The following is a 22,349-nucleotide window of genomic DNA, read 5'->3' as shown; positions in this document are numbered from 1 at the left end:
TCAAAGTCAATGGTACGAATTAACTTAATTGTTAAAGGGATTTCAAATAAGAATATAAGAAACCGCTTGTTTTGTGGTCGCAATATCAGATAAATGCGGTCTTCATTTATTGTAATGGTAGGATATAGTGCTGTGTATTACCTAGTCTTCTGTAATAAGTTGATTGGCTTTGGCAAAGTTGCTTTAGGTTTATATTTTTTCACTGATCTCATTGTAGTTGTGCTTTTTGCTAAAAATCTTACAAGGTTGTTAAAATATGTGAGGTAAACCCTTGCAGAAGAATAATTTGACATCTTTCAGCAGAAGGCATTTTGTTGATGTCAAGTATAAATTATCTTGCAAGATGGCATTTCTGGTTCAACAATTTTGCCTGCTTCCTTAGCATTACCAGTGGTCTTCAAGCGTGAGCTACAGAACCAGGAGCTTCAAGAGGGAGACAGTGTTACTTTGCACTGTGAACTCTCAAAACCTGGAGTCCCTGTGGTATGGAGAAAAGGAACACAAGTTGTCCATTCTGAAGGAAAGTACCTCATCAAGCAAGACGGATCTACTGTTAAGCTAAAGATCAATGATCTCAAACCTGAAGATGCTGGAGACTATGTTTGTGATTGTGGAGACAACATAACAACTGCCAACATCAAAGTCAATGGTAGGACTTTGAGCAAATTAAACCCCCATCAGCAATGAAGTACCCGCTTGTTTTGTGATCTAAAATTCTGCTCTCTAATAATGTCCTCATTTAATGGTAGAATATGCTTTGGTTATGGGCTAGTCTTGTGTAGCAAGTTGTTTTTTGGGTTTATAGTTTTCTATTTGTATCATGATGGCTGATTTTTTGCTAAAAAATCTTACAAGATGGTTAAAATACAAGAATTAAAGCCTTTGCAGAAGAATGTTTACATCTTTCGCCCAAAGACATTTCACCAAGATCAAGTATAAATTATCTCACAAGATGTTGTTCCTAGTTCAACAACTTTGCCTGATTCCTCAGCATTACCAGTGGTCTTCAAACGTGAGCTACTGAACCAGGAGCTTCAAGAGGGGGAAAGTGTTACATTGCACTGTGAACTTTCAAAACCTGGAGTCCCTGTGGTTTGGAGGAAAGAAACACAGGTAATCCATTCTGGAGGAAGGTACCTCATCAAACAAGTTGGTTCTACTGTTGAGCTGAATATCAATGATCTCAAACCTGAAGATGCTGGAGACTACGTTTGTGATTGTGGAGACAACTTGACCACCGCCAACATCAAAGTAAATGGTAGGACTAAGCTACTATTTGAAACCCCTTCATCAATTTAGAAACTGCTTGTTTTGTGATCTCAATGCTAAAAGGTGTCTTCTAGCAATGTCATCATTTAATGGTAGGGTATAGAGCTGTGGATTGGCTAGTCTTATGTAGACTTGTTTTTAGGATTTGTAGTATATCATTTAGATTATAGTGTTGGTTTCTTTTTTAACCTGACAAGTTTGTTATAATATATAAAACCTTAGTAGAAGAATGTTTAACATCTATTACCAGAAGACATTTTGTCAATGCCAAGTATATATGATCTCACAAGATGTTCCTGGTTCAACAAATTTGCCTGATTCCTCAGCATTACCAGTGGTATTCAAACGTAAGTTACAAAACCAGGAGTGTCAAGAAGGGGACAATGTTACTTTGCTCTGTGAGCTCTCAAAACCTGGAGTCCCTGTGGTATGGCGGAAAGGAACACAGGTGATCCATTCTGGAGGAAATTGTATCATTAAGCAAGTTGGATCTACTGTTGAACTGAAGATTACTGACCTCAAACCTGGAGATACTGGAGACTATGTTTGTGATTGTGGAGACAACATGACCACCGCCAACATCAAGGTTAATGGTAGGAGAAGCCAAGTTCTTCAATTTCTTCATCAATCGTGACCATATTTAAACGCATAGTCATATTGATCCCATATTTGGAAGTATGAATGATTCTCTAGTTTATTATGAATTGGTGTATTGTGCTGGTCATCCCTAAAGTTTTAAATTTCATTGTTGTTTGAACTCTGGAATGGATGATGTCTTAGTCTTACTTGTTTGGAAAATCCTGTACTGTATATACCTCAAAGCACATAATCTTTGCTTATGGAAGTAAATCTCTGGCATCTTATACTACTCTTTGAATTGGCAGCTCTTCCAGTCATTTTCACACAAGAGCTTAAAAATCAGACAGCGGTTGAGGGAGAGAGCATCATCTTCCAGTGTGAGCTCTCCAAACCAGACATTCCAGTTAAGTGGCGTAGGGGTGAAATTGGCCTTTGCCCCTGTGCTAAATATGAATTCAAGCAGAATGGCCACCAAGCCCAACTGGTTATAAATGATGTTGACACCGAAAACTCTGGTGACTACATTTGTGACAGTGGAGACCGGCAAAGCATTGCACATCTTGAAGTTAAGGGTAGGCTTGCAGTAAACCCTCTGTCCAAGTAAAGTTATCGTAATCCTAAATCTTTTGCAGATGTTTTCTCTTTATTGTGAAATTGAAACTCCTGTTTTACATACACACCATTTTGCAGCACATCCAATTCTTTTTAAAACGACTCTGCAAGATCTAGAAACTGAGGCTGCAGAAAATGCAGTTTTCCAATGTGAACTTACCAAACCTGGAGCCAAAATTATTTGGAGGAATGGCAAGACTATAATAGAAGCAAGCAGCAAATACCAGCTCAAACAAGATGGGACAGTGGCTGAGCTTATCATCTACAAGCTGGTAGGAGAAGACTCTGGAGAGTATTCCTGTGAGACAGAACATGATCGGATATCTGCCAAACTCACTGTGAAGGGTAGGAATTACCTGATAAAGATCCTCATCCCTCCTAACTTACCCGATCATCATCTTTTGATCACCACACCATACCATCTGTACCTTGACCTCTCATCTACATCTCCTTTCTTTTTCTACTGTTTTTCAGTGTCCTTGATCTCAGATAACTTTAAGCATGTTCACTGTGTACGTTTTCCTGCACATTTAAGTTACTGTAAACAACATTTCTCTCAAGCACTCCTAATATTCATTCTGGCAGATCATTTAGGCTGGAGAGATTTAAGTAAAATTAGCATGATCAAATTTTACACTTTCATCTATACAATTTACACATAATTTTAATCAAGAATAGCTGTTTTTAACATAACCGGTTGAAATATTTGTTGAACAAAACAAAATACAGATTAGCCTTGATTTGTGTTTGCAAATATCTGGAAATTGACACTGTAATGTTAAATTGATATTACGGCTGAGGTATTTGAGGTTTTGACCTTTTGACTACTTCCATTGTTTCTGCATTTGGCATAAATTTACTTTAAATTGTATGTTGCTTTCTTTTACTCAAACATGACTTTACATTTACTGGTCTGTGTTGGACAGAACCTGAAATCATGATCTTAACTGGTTTGAAGAGCTGCATTGTCAATGAAGGTGAGGACGTCCATTTTGAATGCCTTGTCTCTCATGACAATGCACCCATTGTTCAGTGGACGCTTCAAGACGTCCCACTTCAGAACAATGAGATGAATGAAATCCAAGCAGAGGGCAAAAGGCACACGCTCACACTAAGATGTGTCACCCAGAAAGACTCGGGCACGGTGTCCTTCCATGTCGGTGCCCACACTTCTTTCGCTTGTCTTACTGTCAAAGGTAAAACTGAAAATCATTGAAAATCTCTGTGACCATCTTGTTCCAATTCATTTTACATCTTGACCTTTATCCATCAGTTTCATTTGTATTTCAAACACATGCACTATGTTGCAGTGTGCCTTTCACTTTATTAATGGCTTCATCCTGTGTCCATTTATATATATATATTGTAACATTCTATCAGTTTTTTTATTTCTCATTTATAGGATGCATGCTTTAAAGCAGCAGGTTTCAAAATATTTTAAATTATAATCCATTTTATATAATCGTACAGGCATTTTAAACATTGGCTAGATTCTTATAGTACCCCACCAGATGGTACTGAACACTGCCTTGACATGTGACTATCCATTCCATACTTTATCTGCACCACAAACCAAAGCAATAACCACAGCACAACAATATGTCAATGCACGTGAATGATCTGTCTTGTCTTGTCTTGACTTGTCAAATATAACTTGTTTTATCTTGAGCATTGATAGTTTGGAAATTGAGCTTTATTATATTGATTGAATTATTAAGACTGAGTTTAGATGTAAAAGAAGAAATAACCTAAATTTGACCCAAGTTTATTTAAAGTTGACCATTCTGTATTTTGACCATTTGGTTTTGCTTTAACTGAACTATAACAGCAAAAAGTACTGCTAAGTACTGCAAAAAGTTTTGGATTTCTGATTCAAGTAAACAAAGGTTATGTTTACCTTTTTTCTGACTGCGATAAGAATAAATTTTTTGTTACCACCTCATGATCTACTAATATGCATGTTTGGGGTGTTGCACTTTTAAGAATTTTTCCTATAGTCTCTATTTCTATGTTTCCTGCCAGCAATCCCAGTGCTATCATTTGCAAAGGAGTTGACAAGCCAAGAAGTCACCGAGGGGGAAGATGCCTCATTAAGTTGCGAGACCTCCATCACTGATGACAATGTGATCTGGAAGAAGGGCACACAAGTCCTATCTAATGGAAAGAAGTATTATATAAAGAGGGATGGCACAATACAAATTTTGGTGGTCCATAAGATATCAGTGGAAGATGGTGGAGAGTACATATGTGAAGCAGGACACAAACAAAGCAAAGCCACACTGACCGTCAAAGGTAACAAGCTAGATTCATCTTTAGAGATGGGCTCCTCTGTCTTGATGTATTTCTCGATGTTTGCACATTTCACATTGTTCCTCTGTGGAGAGAAAAGTACATATTTACATACATCTCTGGGTATCCTAAATTATTTATACAGTACATGAAGTGTTTTAGATTGTTATGTTGTTAGCTGCTATGTATGGCATAATCCAAGTAATCAGAATACACCATGTAAAGAAAAACATCAGTGAACTCATGAAGAATAATCTCCTCTATTTTGGGATTTAACTGTGCAATGTCACGTCAAAATCCCAATCTTGTTATGATAAATTAGAACTGTCTGGGGGAGTAAAAGTCCATTATAACACCCTCTCAAATTCGAATTCACATCTGGTAGATAGGCAGGGATTGGTAGTTGGATATTTACATAATTTTACTTTTTGGAAGAACCTCAATAGTCCCTTTCATCACCTTCCTTCCATCCATCCCCAGAATGTGTAAAAATCACACAAGAATTAAAGGATGTGACTGTGATAACGGGTGAGGATGCTATCTTCCAGTGTGAAGTGTCTTGTACAGGGGTTACGAATGTCGAATGGTGGCTCGGCTCCAACCACCTTCAAAACAATGACTTGAATCAGATCAGCTGCCAAGGGAGAGAACATAGCCTTGTGCTGAAAATGGTCACACCCGATGATTCAGGTGATGTAGCCTTTGTGGTTGGCCATGAGAAGAGCATTGCCTACTTGATGGTGCAGGAGAAACCGAAAGGTAAAGGATCACTATTGGCTATCAGTGTTTACCAGTGGCACTAATTTTGTGCAGTAATAACACACGGCTTCTGGTTGCTCTCATTCCATTTGCTTTGGCCATTCGTTAACTACACTCCAATATCTTGTGTTTTGAGGAAGAGGAGTTAGGGTCAACTTTTGTTAAATTCTTTTAGCACTTGGACATCAAGGCTCTCACTTTTTTAAATAGTCAGTTCACTTTTGGTTCATATAAAGTAAAACAAAAGTATGCTTCGGTTTGTCTGTTTGCCGCTACTTGTCTTGCATAGTGCATGTGGATTAAATGTTGTCATTAGCAGGGTCCATGTCAGCATAATTTTTGTAACCAGGGCCAGCCCATCAAACATGTGAAACAGGTGGCCACCTAGGGCCCCGACGTGCCTGGGGGGGCCCCACAAATGCATAAAGAAAGTAAATGAACAAGTCATAAGATTAAGAAATATTTATGACTTTTATTTTTAAATTCTCCACAGTCCAATAGTTTCTATAGTGCACACACTCAGGAGAACTGTAAAGCATGTAGACCTGGTCATTTAACATACAAATTACAAATATGGTGTAAAACTAAATATTAAGTATAAAATGAGCTCTGAATAATCACAAAAAGATACAAAATACATTTAAAAAAAAAACTCCCACAAGGGGGAAAACAAACATAAACTACCCTGTAGTGGAAAAAGGTGTCCAGACTTGGGGCAGAGGGCCACAGTCCTGTCAGACAAATACCCAGACTGACAGAGTGACATGACCGTGACAAATTATTCATAAGGCAAAGCATTGCTAGGAACTGGAATGTGACTTCTTTTCACAGTATTATTAGACACAGATCGCACACTTTGCTGAATAATGTGCATGTACGCCTTACAGAAACACAGAAAAATATTGCTTTGTGGCTATTTGAGTCTTATTTTGTGTAAAGCATAGCAGAAACAGCACTTGACAAATCATTAGGGCTTTTCACGTTTTCTCAAAAATAATTTGTGGAAGAAATTCAGACACTGTCGATATACAGATGCAAAAAAAATTTGAAAATATGAGCAATTAATCTAGAAAATAACCAAACCATCTTATCTGCAAAAGATCTCTGCTCTCTAAGAGGTATGCGTTTAGTCTTTACATTTGTTTACAAATATATATTTCGAGGTGTTGTGTTTAAAATAAGTTTAAAATATGTAATTTTGTTTGTACATAATTCCATCATTTTCTTTGTATTTAACAGTAATACTTTGTATTTGAAAAGATGGATTTTGTGAGTTTCTGGAGCTAGTGCAAGACACTGTCTGAGGGATGCTCACAAAGATAGATGCAGTAAAAGAAAATAAATGAATAAAAGCTGCTGATAAACACATTAAATGAACATATTTAAGAAGCTTCTTGAGCTCAAATAAAATGTAGTGCTCTGTCTGTAATTATAATCCAGAAATATAACTTTGTTTTCATGTGGGTTTATATGGAACAGATCCTTTAAAAAGCCTGTTTCCTCAACTTAAAAGCAGACCAATTATTTTATTTGTTTAAAGAACAATAACAAACATGCTTTATGTTGTAAAATAGTGGTTTTTATACATGAAAATATTGCAAGTTTACCTTGACTCTACTTTAAATTACTGAGGTTTATTTTCCACTGACCTCTATTGTTCCTAATAAGCCAACTGAGCAAATAACCCATTGAACCTCATATTAAACTGAACACCTTGTCAATGCAAAAAACGTAATATTTTTTCACCGCAGGGAGAAAAGTGAAAAGACAGAAAACAAAATTATAAAGGACTGTTAGATTCAGATATTAAAGATTTAAGTTACTGGTTATGATGTATGAGATCTAAATCCACAAAAATAAATAAATAATTGAGGTGTTTATTTGGTAAAATGTGAAGCATTTACATTTTTAAAAGGATAGTGGGCTTATTAAGAACAAATGGGCTTATATGTTCCTTAAGCCCACTCCAGACTTTTCACGTTTGCAGTTAACATGACATGAGTGTTTAGATGAGATTAATCTTTGATTTAATACTCTTTTTATTAGAAGGCTGTTAACATTTATATAAGAACACATGTAAACCTGAGATTTGGTGGGCTTAATTGTGTCACTTCCCCTAAACATTTACACAAACTGTACACTTAAGTCATTCAAACAATTTTTTAAACCTCTCCACATATTTAATATTATCAAATATAATAGTTTTGGCAAGTTGTTTAGTACATCAACTTTGTGCATGACACAAGTAATTCTTCTAACAATTGTTTACAGACAGATTGATACATTTTTTATTGACTACATTATAATTTCGGTGGGTCAGAAGTTTACATACACCAAGTTATCTGTGCCTTTAAGTAGCTTGGAAAATTCCAGAAAATTATGTCATACCTTTAGACAGTTAGCCAATTAGATTCTGATAGGAAGTGTACTGAATTTGAGGTGTACCTTTGGATGTATTTTAAGGCATACCTTCAAACCCAGTGCCTCTTTGCTTGACATGATGGAAAAATCTAAATAAATGAGCCAAGACCTAAGAAAAATAATTGTGGACCTCCACAAACCTGGTTCATCATTGGGAGCAATTTCCAAATGCCTGAACATACCAATGTTCATCTGCACAAACAATATGATGCAGGTATAAACACCACCATACCGCTTAGGAAGGAGATGCATTCTTTCTCCAAGAGATGAACGTAGTTTGGTGCGAAAAGTGCAAATCAATCCCAGAACAACAGCAAAGGACCTTATGAAGATGCTGGAGGAAACATGTTGACAAGTATCTATATCCAGAGTAAAACATGTCCTACAGTATATCGACTTAACCTGAAAGGCTGCTCAGCAAGGACGAAGCCACTGCTACAGAGCTGCCATAAAAAGCCAGACTACAGTTTGCAAGTGCACATGTGGACAAAGATCTTACATTTTGGAGAAATTTCCTCTGGTATGATGAAACCAAAATGTAACTGTTCAGCCATAATGACAATCATTATATTTAGAGGAAAAAGGGCGAGGCTTGCAAGCCGAAGAACAGCATGAAGCATGGGGGTGGCAGCATCATGATGTGGGGATGCTTTGCTACAGGAGGGACTGGGGCACTTCACAAAATAAATGGCATCATGAGGAAGGAAAATTATGTGGATATATTGAAGCAACATCTCAAGATGTCAACCAAATTTGCTCGGTCGCAAATGGGACTTCCAAATGGACAATGACCACAAGCATACCTCCGAAGTTGTGGCAAAATGGTTTAAGGACAACAAAGTCAAAGTATTGGAGTGTCATCACAAAGCGCTGACCTCAAGCCGATAGAAAATTTGTGGGCAGAACTGAAAGAGTGAGTGCAAGCAAAGAGGCCTACAAACCTGACTCAGTTACACCAGTTCTGTCTGGAGGAATGGGCCAACATTACAACTTATATTGAGAATATTGTGGAAGGATACCCAAAACGCTGACCCAAGTTGAACAATTTAAAGGCAATGCAACCAAACACTAACAAACTGTATGTAAACTTCTGACCCACTGGGAATGAATTGAAAGAAATAGTGGATACATACAAAAAGCTGAAATAAATAACATTTCACATTATTAAAATAAAGTAGTGATCCTAACTGACCTAAGACCTAGTTTTCTACGTTTAAATGTATTTGGCTAAGGTGTATGTAAACTTCTGAATTCAACTGTATGTGGGTAGATGAAATTGAATGCCAAGCATTGTCAGCAGTGTCCTATACTATCTAACTATTTCTAAAACTATGTAACACATTCAATGGAAAGGAGGAGGCTAGAACAGGCTTGATAATATAAATAATATTTTAATAATAAATTGAACCAAAAGGACACACACAGGTGTCGGGCAGCTGCCCGTAACACTCTTTCTCTGCCGTACTGCCATCTCCGGTCGCCTTTATCCCTCTCGGGCTTCACCAGCCTAATTAGGGACCGGTTGTGTGGAATCACAACCCCGCCCTGCCCTCCACCCTGCCACAAACTATTTTAAACAGCATTTTCTTATTTTGTTTTATTTTAATGGGTAATACTTATGGTTGTATTTGTTAACATTAGTTAACTACTTTCCATTAGTTAACATGAACCAACAATGAACAATACTTAATAATCTTAGTTAATGTTAATTTTAACTTTTACTAGTCCTTGCTTAACATTAACATTTTATAATTTAGCATTAGTTAATACAATATGAACTAACATAAACAAACAATAAACAATTGTATTTTATACAGTAAATTGACATTAGCCAAGATGAATAAATGCTGTAAAATTGTATTATAAATTGTTAATGATACCTAATGCAAACCTTGTTGTAAATTGTTACCCAGTAATTATCATACTTGTCATTTCCATGACCTCATATCAATTGAGGCATTGGTTTATTTGTACTTCTAGAAAAAGGTTGACAGGTGATCAAAATAAGGCAATAAAATGGTGACTTCACAGCACACTCATATTTCCTTATGCATACATGTATATTTTAACCTAACATCTTCATGTTGGGAAAAAGCTATTGGACACGTTATATGTCATCTACCAAGCTATATAGTATAATGCTTCTTTCATAGTGCTTTATATAAAAAAATGTAAATCTGCTCATCACGTTTGCATTGGTTCAATTGACGTTTTAAAGTTATGACAATTTTCACTTCGGTGGGCCCATTTTCACCTTGGGCCCCCAAACCCTGTTTGTAACCATGCATCCCTGTGTGCATCATCTGCGCATGTTCCTGTAGTTGACCGTACTAAAGAATGTCACAAAGCAGTCATGGCGTGCATGTGTTGAACATGTTCGTATTGGCTGACTTCAACAGAGTAAACTTTGAATGGTTAGAACACACAATTGTGCACAAGATGAAATGACAGGCAGAAAATCAGGCATACTCTAGGCCAGGGGTGCCCACACTTTTTTGTGTGATGATCTACTTTTAAATGACCAACTCAATAAGATCTACCAACTAAAAAAACACAGTTTCATTTAAAATAAGAAACTAAATGTTGGGACTACTGCATGTATCTCTACATGGAATTCATCTTCTAATTAATAAAAAAATATATAACAATTTTCAATGCTGATATCATTCAGTTTTAAAACTAAACGCAAAACACCTACAGCACAATAGATTACAATAGCCAGGGCATTTACCTTATTCTGATGACTTGCACTGAATGGAATCAGACAGTTTTGCCTAATCAGGGCAGTAGCATCGCAATTTCGCGCTCTGTTCTCAGAAGTCCTTGGAAGGCGCATATGCGCGAACCTAGTTGTCATGGCAACTGAATAAACAAAACCTTGCCTGGTCAATATTTACTCGTCAAGTGCAAGTCAGACAGAAACTAAAAGAAGGAAAGACATTACATTTATTTTTATAAAAATTTAACGAAAGTACATATAAATTTTGTGCGATCTACCAGCATTGCCTTTGCGATCGACTGGTAGATCGCGATCGACGTATTGGGCACCCCTGCTCTAGGCTTAAAGCTCTTTTTTTAAATTACCATCATGGGTGAGCTAAATATTTGTTTGTCTAAGTGACAGCACTTTGGCTTGGGTTTCTCCTGTCCACAGTCGTATTTTTAGAGAAGCCTCTGGACATAACTGCCAAAGAAGGTCAAACAGTGACACTGTCCTGCATGACTTCCGACCCTGAGGCCTCTGTTCAATGGTACAGAGATGAGAAGATGATAAATGCAGGGTGCAGGTATCTGCTCTACAAGGACAGAGCTGTCCACCAGCTCCGTATTCTTAGGGTGGAAGAAGGGGATGCAGGACTTTATTCATGCAAAACCAAAGATGCAGAAAGCTGCGCCACCATTACTGTAAAAGGTAAACGGGTTTGTAGGCCTATTTGTTGTTTTAAATGTATCAACATTTTCGATGCCTTAAGAGAAACAGAATGCAAATGGGTCCCAGAAAGGATTTGATTCTCTTAGAAAGTTTTTTGGAAAAAAGAAGATTGTGATACCTTCACAGCCCAGCAGTTCATGAGGTTTCACCAGCCTTTGAAAGTCAGGCATTTACATTCGTGTATCTTCTTTTCTAATCTCCATCATCAGGGCTACCTGCTTTCTTCTGCAAGGAGTTAGAGAACCAGAAGGCAACTGAGGGAGATAGTATCATCTTGCGCTGTGAACTCTCCAAGCTGGGTGTAAGTGTAGAGTGGAGAAAGGGTGGAGTGGTGCTCCAACACAGTAGAAAATATGAGATGAAACAGGACGGATGTGTACTGGAGCTCCATATTCATGATTTGGAACCAGAAGACAATGGCTACTACACGTGTGATGCTGGAACTCAGTTGACCACAGCATCAGTCACAGTGCAAGGTATCAAATATCACTCTTAAATATGTCTGCTTTTCTATATTAATATTAAAATACCTCTGTTTTTATTAAATTGGATTAGATTGTCCAAAATGGGTAGAGTTTTATGCTCAGAATTACTCTGAAATATTGTAAGGTTGATCATATTTTTATATGTATCATAATCAAATAGCATATTTAAATCATACCCTTGCACACAATTTATGCACTCATAAAATTATTATGATGTTTAAGAAGCATAAATGTATGATTATTTTAAGGCATCTAAGGGTATCTGTGTTTGGTCTATGCAGAGACTGAGGTCTTCATAGTGTTGGGTATAAAGAACACAGATGTGTTTGTGGGCGAACAGGCAATTTTCTCCTGCCAGCTCTCTCGCCGTGCCAAAGACAGAGTTCAGTGGTGGCTAGATGGCACTCGTTTGGAAAACAGTACCTTCAGTGAAATAAGTGTTAATGAAGATCACCTCCACACCATCATCCTAAGGAACCTTTCACCCAATGACTCAGGCACAGTCCTGTTTAAAACAGGTGGCCTGACATCCTCCGCCAAGCTGTTAGTTAAAGGTACTAGATAAGGTGCAAGGGCTGAGGAGACTGAAAGCATTCCACTAAAGGCTTGGCAGGAAGAGATCACTGGACTACTTTTGTGTCCATGAATTTCCTAAATTCCCTTTAGGCATTCAAAAAGATGAAATCATATCAGTTATTATGTAGTCTATCTGTTCTTAAACAAAAAATGGTGGAATTGTGTGTACTCTTATGCTCTTTGCATGTCTTTGCACTGACAGTCCCCCTGGATCAACCTATGGTTGAGTGGTATGCTCAATTACAAAATGGATATAGAACATGATTTTCATCTCTAACTCATCAGTTTTTTGATCACCCATGCCTGGATCTAAATCCTTGTGTTAGCCTCCAAGATCCTTTATTATTAGAATGTCATCACACAGAATAAAATATAATTTGGGTTCATAATTGCGCATCTTTGCGAATTGTACGTTGGTGCCACAACTTATTATGAACCTGGTTGGCAAGGTAATATGTAGCTTTTGTTAGTACACAGGAAGCCAACAAAAATATTTTTTATGGAAATTCATGGATGCATGTAGTCCATGTGCCGTGCATTTCTAACCTAAACCAGTCATTGATGTGGCTGCTGTATCATGACTTGCAATTACTAAATTAGCATAATACTTCTTATAGTGGTACACTTATGTTGGGCTTGTCTATATAAATTATCTATAGTGTGGCTAACATTAATATTTTTTGTATTTATCCACTAAATCATTTTAGTCAAAGTGTACAGGCAACCTTTTAAATGGCTTTTTATCAGAACTTAAGACATTCCAAAAACAAACAATGCTGAGAGAGTAGTTTTCTCAGCATTGCTGCACTCCAAAACTGAACAAACAAATCAGTTCCATTTTAACATTTCAGGTAAATGGAATAATGGTCTTGATTTCAGTTATATGCATTCTCAGGCAGACCAATGTATGCTTGACAACCTTCAACATGTGAATGTTTTTCCATGTGCTGCACACTCACTTTTTACAGGATTTGGCCTCAGTTTGACATGATATTGCAACTAGTCCTCTGTTGGCTGTAATTAGTTTTGTCCTTGGTCAATTTGGAGTAGAGAAGCAAAAGTTGACATACTTATCACACTTCCTGTCTGACCAATACACTAAAGGCAAAACATTTCAATTTTTAATTGAAAGTGAAACAGCTGCACCATTGGCTGAGATAACAAGGTTGTAAAACATAGTCAGTTTTGAACTGAATAAAGCACCAGGCTCAGGTATTTCAGTTGCAAATACTGTATGTCTGAATACCACCCAATGGCTGAAAGATGCTTGAGTTAAAGAACTCTACTCCAAAGTGCACTGGGGTTGTGTATGCCCAATATTACTTATCCCCACCACCTACCCTCTATAGATCCCAATGTGGAGGTGGTCAGTGCCATGGAGGACCAACATGTAGGAGAGAACCAGCCTGCAGAGTTCATCTGTCAGTATTCCAGGCCAGTCAAGGCTATCTGGAAGCATAACGGCATACCTGTACAAGCAGATGGTCGCAGGGTAATAGTGGAACAGGACTGGACTGTTGCACGTTTGTACATTAGCTGTGTGGAGCCCCAGGATGGGGGAAAGTACTCCTGTGAGGCAGAAGGAACCTCTGTTGTGGCGCACCTAAGGGTGCAAGGTGAGAGCGCCTGCAGCCAAAAAGAGAATCTGCGTGTAATTTATAACTTAAAGCTTAGATTATTGTAAAGACACTTAAGAGCTAGCATTGTGGAGACTATGCTAGCCAGACAACCATATAAGAGTTTAAAATGTCAGCTCTGTTTAGGGTTTACCACAAGGGATTATTTGGGACACGTTTAACATTTTGGGAAAGATGTTGATAGTTTGACATATAACAGAAGGTCTTTTGTGGACCTCTTTAAGATTCTTATTTTTAGACATCTTTAACATTCAGAGGCATCCAAATATTGAATTTAACAGTTTTTTTTTTTTTTGTATTTAATTTTATACACAACTGTGAAAGTAATCAGTATAATTAGTGACATCATCTGGTCTTAGACTAAGTTGGCTATGCAATAAAAATCATGTGCTATTAGCATGTCTACACTTGCTTGTTATGCTACTAAATGCTTTATGCTAGTGAAATGTTGGCAGAATTTTTTGTTGTGTATTGATGCTGCTTATTCAGTGGAAGTCACTGTACTGCTCAGTGGGTTTTCAGGCATTTTCAGTTTTCTCTCTCTCTCTCTCTCTCTCTTGCTCTCTTTCTCTCTCTCTTGCAGCGAAACCCATTGAGATTCTCCAAGAGCTAAGTAACGTGGAGACCATTAATGGTGGGGAAGCCCTTTTTGAATGCTCCCTTTCTCGTCCTGAAATGAAAGACTGCCGTTGGCTAATCGATGGCAAGCCTCTGAAGGAGTCTGAAAATGTGGAGATAGTTTCCTTTGAGAGTGGTTGGCGGCATCTTCTGCTTCTAAAGGACTTGCATCCTTGTGAAAACACAAGGGTTACATTCCAAGCGGGTACAGCATCAACTACTGCCCTTCTGTCTGTCAAAGGTATGGCATTTCTCTTTCATTATCAATAAGTTATAACTTTTAAATGTAATTGTATTCAATGAAAGAAAACTGTCAGCTTAAGTTTTATAGGCCAGTGGTACACACCACCAAGTTGTGTTTGTAATAACAATCAAGTCTATTTTCTATTTTAAATGTTATATCTTTTTTACTGTGTTTACAAGCATATTATGTTTCTGTTTCATCACATATTTGTATATTATGAATGTATTTTGTGTAGCCTGGCAACTGGAAGTTGTTAAGCCTTTAGAAGACAAGACAGCTATTGCAGGAGAGCAAGTGGAGTTCACTTGTGTTTTGAATGAAGCTGTGCCAGAGAATGAGGTGACATGGTATGCTAACAGTGTTGAACTTCAACAAGATGACCACTGGATAATAAGAACCAATGGCTCTTCATACAGCCTCATCTTGAAGAAAGTCAAAGCTCAGCCCACACAGGAAATCACTTTTGCAGCTCGGGATGCCTTATCAATGGCCAGACTCATAACAATTAGTAAGGGTCATTTTGGAAAAATATTATTCTGTTCCTAATTTATTGCTTACAATTTTCTATAATTTATACTGACTGTTTTCTTTGTCTTAATATTTTTTAGCTGTGCCAGATCCCCCAGAAGACCCAGAGGTTGTCAATAAAGGAACAACGTTTGTCACCCTGTCTTGGTTCACACCTCTCAATGATGGGGGAAGCCCAATCCTGGGTTACCGTGTGGAGATGCGTCTAGTAGACAGTATCCTTTGGCTGCCTTGCCACACAGAACCAGTGTGCAATACTGAATTTCTTGTGGAGAACCTCATCCCTGGGGCAGGTTACAGGTTCAGAGTGGCAGCCATGAACCAAGCTGGCATTGGAGAGCCTGTCCATCTTCCTCAAACTGTGACGCTCGGTAAGTCGATGCCTATAGTGCATTCAGAACAAAATATTTCACTTAGTATTGTTTTCTTGTATGCTCATCTAACCCAAATGCATTTAAATGAGTCTATATAGAAGGCTTGCTATTAGCAGCTTACACAAAATGCTAGTTTTTGTAGTATTTAATAATATTTAAAGGACTGTTTTTTGTTCTTGTTGAATTCTTCTTCATTTCTTCTATTATTCTTTGAATGGACCTTTGTTCTTCAGATGTACCAATGACCGTGACCAAAACTTTAAGCAGCTCTGAGCTCCAAAAAGGAAAGATGGTGCGTTTGGAATGTGAGCTTTCTGCAGAGAGTAAATCAGTCACATGGTTAAAGGACAACAGAGAGATAGAAGTTGGGGTCAAATACCAAGAAGTAACAGAGGGCAAGAGCCAAGTTTTGCTCATAAAGGATTTCCAGTCTACAGACCAGGGTGTCTATTCTTGTGTAGCCTCAGAGAAGGCAGAGACTTCAGTAAGCCTCAACCTCGAAGGTATTTTACTTTGCTTAATCTCATATCTAACTCACTATCAGTATCCTTACTTTGTCTATTCTTTGTGGAAATAATCCTTTGTGCATGTACTGGTCAAGATGTTTTGGCTGTTCCACATAACAGTATGACCTCCTTCGTTATTAGATTACTGCATCCATATAGTTGTGTGTGGTCAAGCTACTTTATATAATTTTCTGTCTCTTTCCAACTACTTCTTCATTTACTGTACAGTAATTTGCATGTCAAGATTCCTGTCATGTCAAATTAGTATTGAACAACCTTTGTTTGATAATACAGCTGTTACTTTATTTGTACTTAATGCATGTCTAAATACATGTTTTTGTTCATGTGCATTGACAGACAAATTTGGAACTTAATATTCTGATTACAGATGAAGTGTATTTATTTAATTATTTGTACCTTTCTTCTATGTTTGTTTCATATTTTGTCAAATAATTACTTCCATATACATATAAATTGCTGTTACAAAACACTTATTTGATCTCTTTCAGTATCAACCATATACATGTTTATCTAATTTATTTTACAAACATGTAAATACTTCTTGTGCGTACACCCAATGCATGAGTGAGACTGATATATGGTGGCTCCCTGATTACAGGAGATGGCACGACACTTTCTCAGGACATGGGCAGTCAACCCAAACTGCCTTCTGAGGCAGCCTCTGAAGGAGATTTGCATGCTCTCTGGGAAGCAGTGGCCAAAAAACGAAGAATGAGCCGGGAGCCCACATTAGATTCAATCTCGGAGTTGCCAGAAGAAGATGGAAAAGAGAAGGCACAAAGCTTGGAGGGCAAAGTATCTGAAAAGGAAGTGAAAGAGAAAGATAGACTTGTTGAACCAGCTCCCAAAATCACAACAGAGCCAAATCTATACACCAGCTCTGATGAAGAATCTCTCAGTGGGACAAGTCTGGTGTCTTACCTTAAGAAAAGCAGCAAGTCCTCCCTTAATGTGGAAAGTCAGACTGAGACCATCGCCTCCAAGAAAATGTATGAGCACTTCCAGATGACTGAGCAGTCAGTTACAAAGAAAGCTGCGGAGCCTCTCATGGAGGATGGTAAAGGGGATGACTTGCTGGAGGCTGCTGTCAAAATTCAGGAGGTCTTTAAAGGTTATAAGGCCAGGAAGGATATGCGGCTAGTCTTCAAAGAAGTATTCAAGGATCAGACTAAGGAGCCCAATGGGACAATTCATCTAGAGTGCATTGTGGAAGGAAAGCCAGAGAAGGTTCGCTGGCTGAAGGATGGTGAACCCTTAACAGATGGCAAGCACCACCATATAGACATCTACAATGATGGCACCTGCTCATTAGTGGTGACTGCTGCAACAATCAAAGATACGGGTGTCTATACTTGTGAGGTCACCAACAAGTTTGGCGTTACCACCCATAGTGGGAAAGTCACTGTAGGGTCACTGCGAGAATCTTCTGGAAGACGACCTCTTACTTTGGGTTACAGTGCAGATAGTGAAGCTGAGAGTTCCTCAGGAAGTGAGATGGATGAGTCCCTGCGACAGGCGAGCAAGAGATTACGGCGACTTCTGCGTACCCGCCTTCCTCCAGATCTAGAAGAGGAACCTTTTGTGAGTGCTGATGAAGGAGATTTATCACCACCAAATCTACAGTCGTACCGGGAAGACGATCAGTATATCTACATTCGCTTAGATAACCATGCTGAAGCCCAAGTGGCTTCCCAGCGCTTTCAGGAAATGTTTACCCATCAAGGAGTGCCCATCGAAACCACCATAATAGAAGCAGGTGCTAAGGTAGAACTACGGATCACAAAGATGGGCGTTGACCAAGACGGTTCCCAAACCCCAACTCAGGACAGACCAATGCCTGCTTTCCTGACCGGAGTCCCTGGTATGACACCTCTTACTTACTGGATTACCATTAATTTTCTTGTTTCCATTGTTCGGTTCTTTGTAAATTTGCATGTTTAAATGCTTGGTTATGTTTTTCATAACAGGGCAGCACCTTCAGCTTTTTTGATATTTAGAAAATAATTGTTGAACGACTTGCTCTTTGTGAACATAAAGGCTACCGCATGTCATGTTTTTTCCTGCTTCGGCATTCTAACTCAAAAGTATTGCTATGTTCTTTTCTTTCGGTTTTGTTTGCTCTCTCGCCTTTTATCTTGACTATCACCTACCGACCTCCCAGCGGCCCCAGTCTTCCTGACAGAGCTCCGTAGCCAGGACGTTCCTGATGGATTTCCTGTCAGCTTCGACTGTGTGATCATCAGCACGCCCCATCCCACTGTGCGATGGTTCAAGGATGGGAAGCTGCTGGAGGAGAATGACCACTACATGATCAATGAAGACTTAGAGGGCCATCACCAGTTGATCATAACAGCTGTGCTCCCTATGGATATGGGCGTGTACCGATGCATGGCTGAAAATGACAGTGGCATCGCCTCCAGCAAGGCTGAGCTGAGGGTGGACAGTGAGTACACTGTTAAAAGAAAGTGTTATTCAACCTCCAAACTAGCAACTGGACTGAAAATATATAGAAAAAGTGTTATATAACTTTGTGTTATATAACTAAGTGTTTTAAATAAAATAGCACTTTCTTTTACCAGTGCATCTGTGAACAGTAAGGATGTGCCTGTGCGTGCATTGTCAAAATGGTGCTTGCATTGTCAATGCTTTGTTTCTTTTTTTAGATCCAACATATACTTTTACATTCTCAATTGTGTTGAATTTACAACACATTTATACATTAATACTGTATGTTGTTTTATTCAGAACTCTAAGCAGAGTTTCTCTCAATGGTTTTCTGCTGTTTTTTATTTGTCATTTGAATATTGATTCAAGTCCAGTTAACTTAACATTTAAGATTCTAAATTGTGTCAGTTTGTTGATTATTGACCCAAGCTTGCATTTTTTTGTAGTGTCATGTAGCTCAGACTATGATACAGCAGCTGATGCCACAGAGACATCTTCCTATGTCAGTGCTAAAGGCTATGTTTCTAGGTAAGATTTAATTACATTTTTGTATAATTTGACTGACTTATGTCAACTATTACAATTGATTTTGTACAGATCCTGCCAAAACAAATCTCCTATTTATTGGTAGTTCTACATAGATTTTTTTTTCTTGCTGTACGTCCTAGCTCAGAGCAAAGGGACACAGAAGCTTTTGAATCAGTGGCTGAGGACGAGCAGCTTCCTCAGGTTGTGGATGAGTTACATGATCTTTTCCTTAGTCCTGGAGCACCCATTGCCAAAATGAGCGTTAGGGTCAAAGGTCAGACTTTCTTCATGGATGCATATTCCATTTAATTTCAAATTCAATCTTATAAATGTGTCTGTTTATTTCATGTACTATTTATTCCATGACACTGAATACTACAATTTCTGCAGGATTTCCCACACCAAGGGTTTACTGGTTTAAAGATGGGATTCCACTTCAAGCATCCAGCAGACTTTTATTGATGACCGAGCGAGATCAGCACAGTCTTGAGATTTTGGACGTTAACCGTGAAGACACTGGAGAATATTCAGCATACATCAGCAACATTGCTGGCTCCGCGTACTCTTCGGCACGACTGAATGTACTGGGTAAGTATGTTATGAGTTAAGTATGTTTGAATTATCATGTTTTTAGTAGGGCTGTCAATCGATTAAATTTTTTATTCGAATGAATTACATGGTGTCCCGATTAATATACAAATATACATATACAAATATTTGCTGAGAAAGCCCCTCATATAACAATAATTCAATATATAATGATGAAATAAGTATACATAGTTAACTTTAAATATTAAAAATTATAAATATATATATATATATATATATATATATATATATATATATATATATATATATATATATATATATATATATATATATATATATATATATATATATATATATATATATATAAAATAAACAAATGTTCAGATAATTAAAATGCATTAAATTCTTGTAGCAGAAGAGTTCATCATTGATAAGACAATACAAAAAGCAGCTTTAGAATACAATGTATTGTTTACTACCATATAATCATTGGCATACAGTTGACAGCAATCCATTACACAAGTGAATTTGTCAATCAGTTGGAGATTTATTGTGAGGGTTTGTTTAGGTTATCAAATCTGTGAAAACCAAATAAAACGTCTTTATAAAGCAAAGAAAAGCTAGTTAAATTAGAGGTACGTACAAACAAACAAACTTTTCATCACAGCATTACAGAAGGAGCAAAGTGGATCCATTTCAGGGAGCATGTTTCTTAAATAAAGACTGACTGGGTAAAAACAGTTGAACAGTTTAAAGGACACAGCCTTAACCTCGTTGGTAATTAAATATGTATGAGGTAAAGACCGTACGACCTGCGTCAGACATGCTTGTGTCACGTCTGTGGTGTGTTGCGTCATAAAAATAAAATGTTTAGGTCACTGTGTCAAGTTAAATATAGTTTAATACTCAATCTTTAAACACATATTAAGATCCCTTAAAGATCACATTTGCGCTCCATCAAGTGTTTTGAACGCAAGAAATTGTTTTATTCACTGTATAAACTGTGCGTTGCTCACGCAGCTGAAATTTCAATTACTGCCCTCTGCAGTAAACAGGTGGTACTACAAGCTTGAAATTCTCTGTTAAGCATTGCGATTAAAGCGCATACATTTTTTTAATGCGTTCATTTTTTCAAATTAATCGCACGTTATTAACGCGTTAAATCAACAGCCCTAATTTTTAGCAAAACGTTTTTGTTTTGTTTTATTATATTACAGGCAGATCTAAATTTACTTCTATTTATTTATTTTTATTTGTGTATTTATTTAATACATTTTTGTTCATTAGGTCCTGGAGAGCGCCCAGTCTCTGCAAGGGGAAGAATTAAAGGTAAACTGTAATGTCACATATTCTTGTTTACGGCACATGTTGTTATGAATTCTTGCACCACATGATGGGACTAATGCATATGCAGTGTGTTTAGATTTGCGATTTCAGTATGAGCCTTGTTTTATTATACTAAAAGGCAATTTTCAGGATTAATATGAAAGGTTATGCATGCATGCCTTTGGTATGGTAATTATATTCTGTGCCATAAACAGATTTAAAGGTGCCACTTGTTCCACCACGCTTCCTGGAGAGGTTCAGCAACAAGAAGGTGAAACAGGGAGCAAGTATAACGTTATCAGTCAAAGTGGAAGGTACTGTGTGTTACACATCCATTTTAACAGAATTTTGATAGCTAGAGCATAGCATTATTCAAAATGTTCTGGTATATTACATAAGGTGTAGCCTAAATGTGATGACATGTCAATATCTTCCAAAGGGTCCCCAACCCCATCTGTGAACTGGTTAAAGGAGGTGTCAGATAAGGATGTTTTGTGGATCAAGGCAGACACACCAGGCTACAAGGTGGCCAGTTCTGGCCGTCAGCATAGTCTAATTCTCATGGAAGTGGGAAAAGAGCATAGCGGCATGTATACCTGCATTGCCACTAACCCTGCTGGACAGTCGGTCAACACAGCCCGACTGGAAGTGGAGCCTGGTTAGAAATTTGTGGTTTAGTTAATGAACATTGAAGTCTGAATCATGCAACTTTTTAAATAGTTATTTTTGAATGTGTCTTTAATTGTCTTTTTATATAAAAAGATTCATAGGTAACATTATTTAGAGTAGCATTATATTACATGCATTCTTCTTTTTTGCTCCCAATTTGATTTGAACTCATTTTCACCATGCTGTCCAACAGTACCAGCAGAAAAGGGGAAAATTGGACCAGAGTAAGTTTAGACATAAAAACTTACACCTGTTGATTGAGGCTTATATTATTTTATTTAACTAAACATTGAAAAGTGACCACAGATGTTATTTAAATGTCAATGATTATTTATAATCTTTTTTTGTCTCCAGTGTTCTGGGAATTACTATCAGCCCACCGGAGGGAGAGGGCAAAGGTGAACATTTGTTCCATTTTATATTTCTTTAAATTTTAAATTGTATTTTTCTCCCCAATTTCAAATGCCCAATTCCCACTACT

The 22,349-nt window shown here is 37.6% G+C and overlaps 1 protein-coding gene across 1 annotated transcript in view; it reads left to right on the top strand.

The window, feature by feature from the left end:
• Window positions 1-22,349, top strand: part of LOC127634290 (obscurin-like) — a 62,777-nt gene that overhangs the window by 26,873 nt on the left and 13,555 nt on the right. The window contains 21 exon segments of the mRNA XM_052113781.1: window positions 3,387-3,656; window positions 4,483-4,752; window positions 5,230-5,508; window positions 11,084-11,341; window positions 11,572-11,838; window positions 12,129-12,401; window positions 13,773-14,039; window positions 14,644-14,919; window positions 15,158-15,430; window positions 15,531-15,821; window positions 16,058-16,327; window positions 16,950-18,212; window positions 18,513-18,794; window positions 19,243-19,324; window positions 19,465-19,598; window positions 19,715-19,912; window positions 21,161-21,202; window positions 21,415-21,513; window positions 21,639-21,857; window positions 22,062-22,092; window positions 22,223-22,266. Coding sequence (XP_051969741.1) covers window positions 3,387-3,656; window positions 4,483-4,752; window positions 5,230-5,508; window positions 11,084-11,341; window positions 11,572-11,838; window positions 12,129-12,401; window positions 13,773-14,039; window positions 14,644-14,919; window positions 15,158-15,430; window positions 15,531-15,821; window positions 16,058-16,327; window positions 16,950-18,212; window positions 18,513-18,794; window positions 19,243-19,324; window positions 19,465-19,598; window positions 19,715-19,912; window positions 21,161-21,202; window positions 21,415-21,513; window positions 21,639-21,857; window positions 22,062-22,092; window positions 22,223-22,266 — 5,388 coding nt within the window.

Source organism: Xyrauchen texanus, chromosome 41, assembly GCF_025860055.1.
Source record: "Xyrauchen texanus isolate HMW12.3.18 chromosome 41, RBS_HiC_50CHRs, whole genome shotgun sequence".
NCBI lineage: Eukaryota > Metazoa > Chordata > Actinopteri > Cypriniformes > Catostomidae > Xyrauchen > Xyrauchen texanus.
This window is presented reverse-complemented; position numbering and strand designations above follow the sequence as displayed.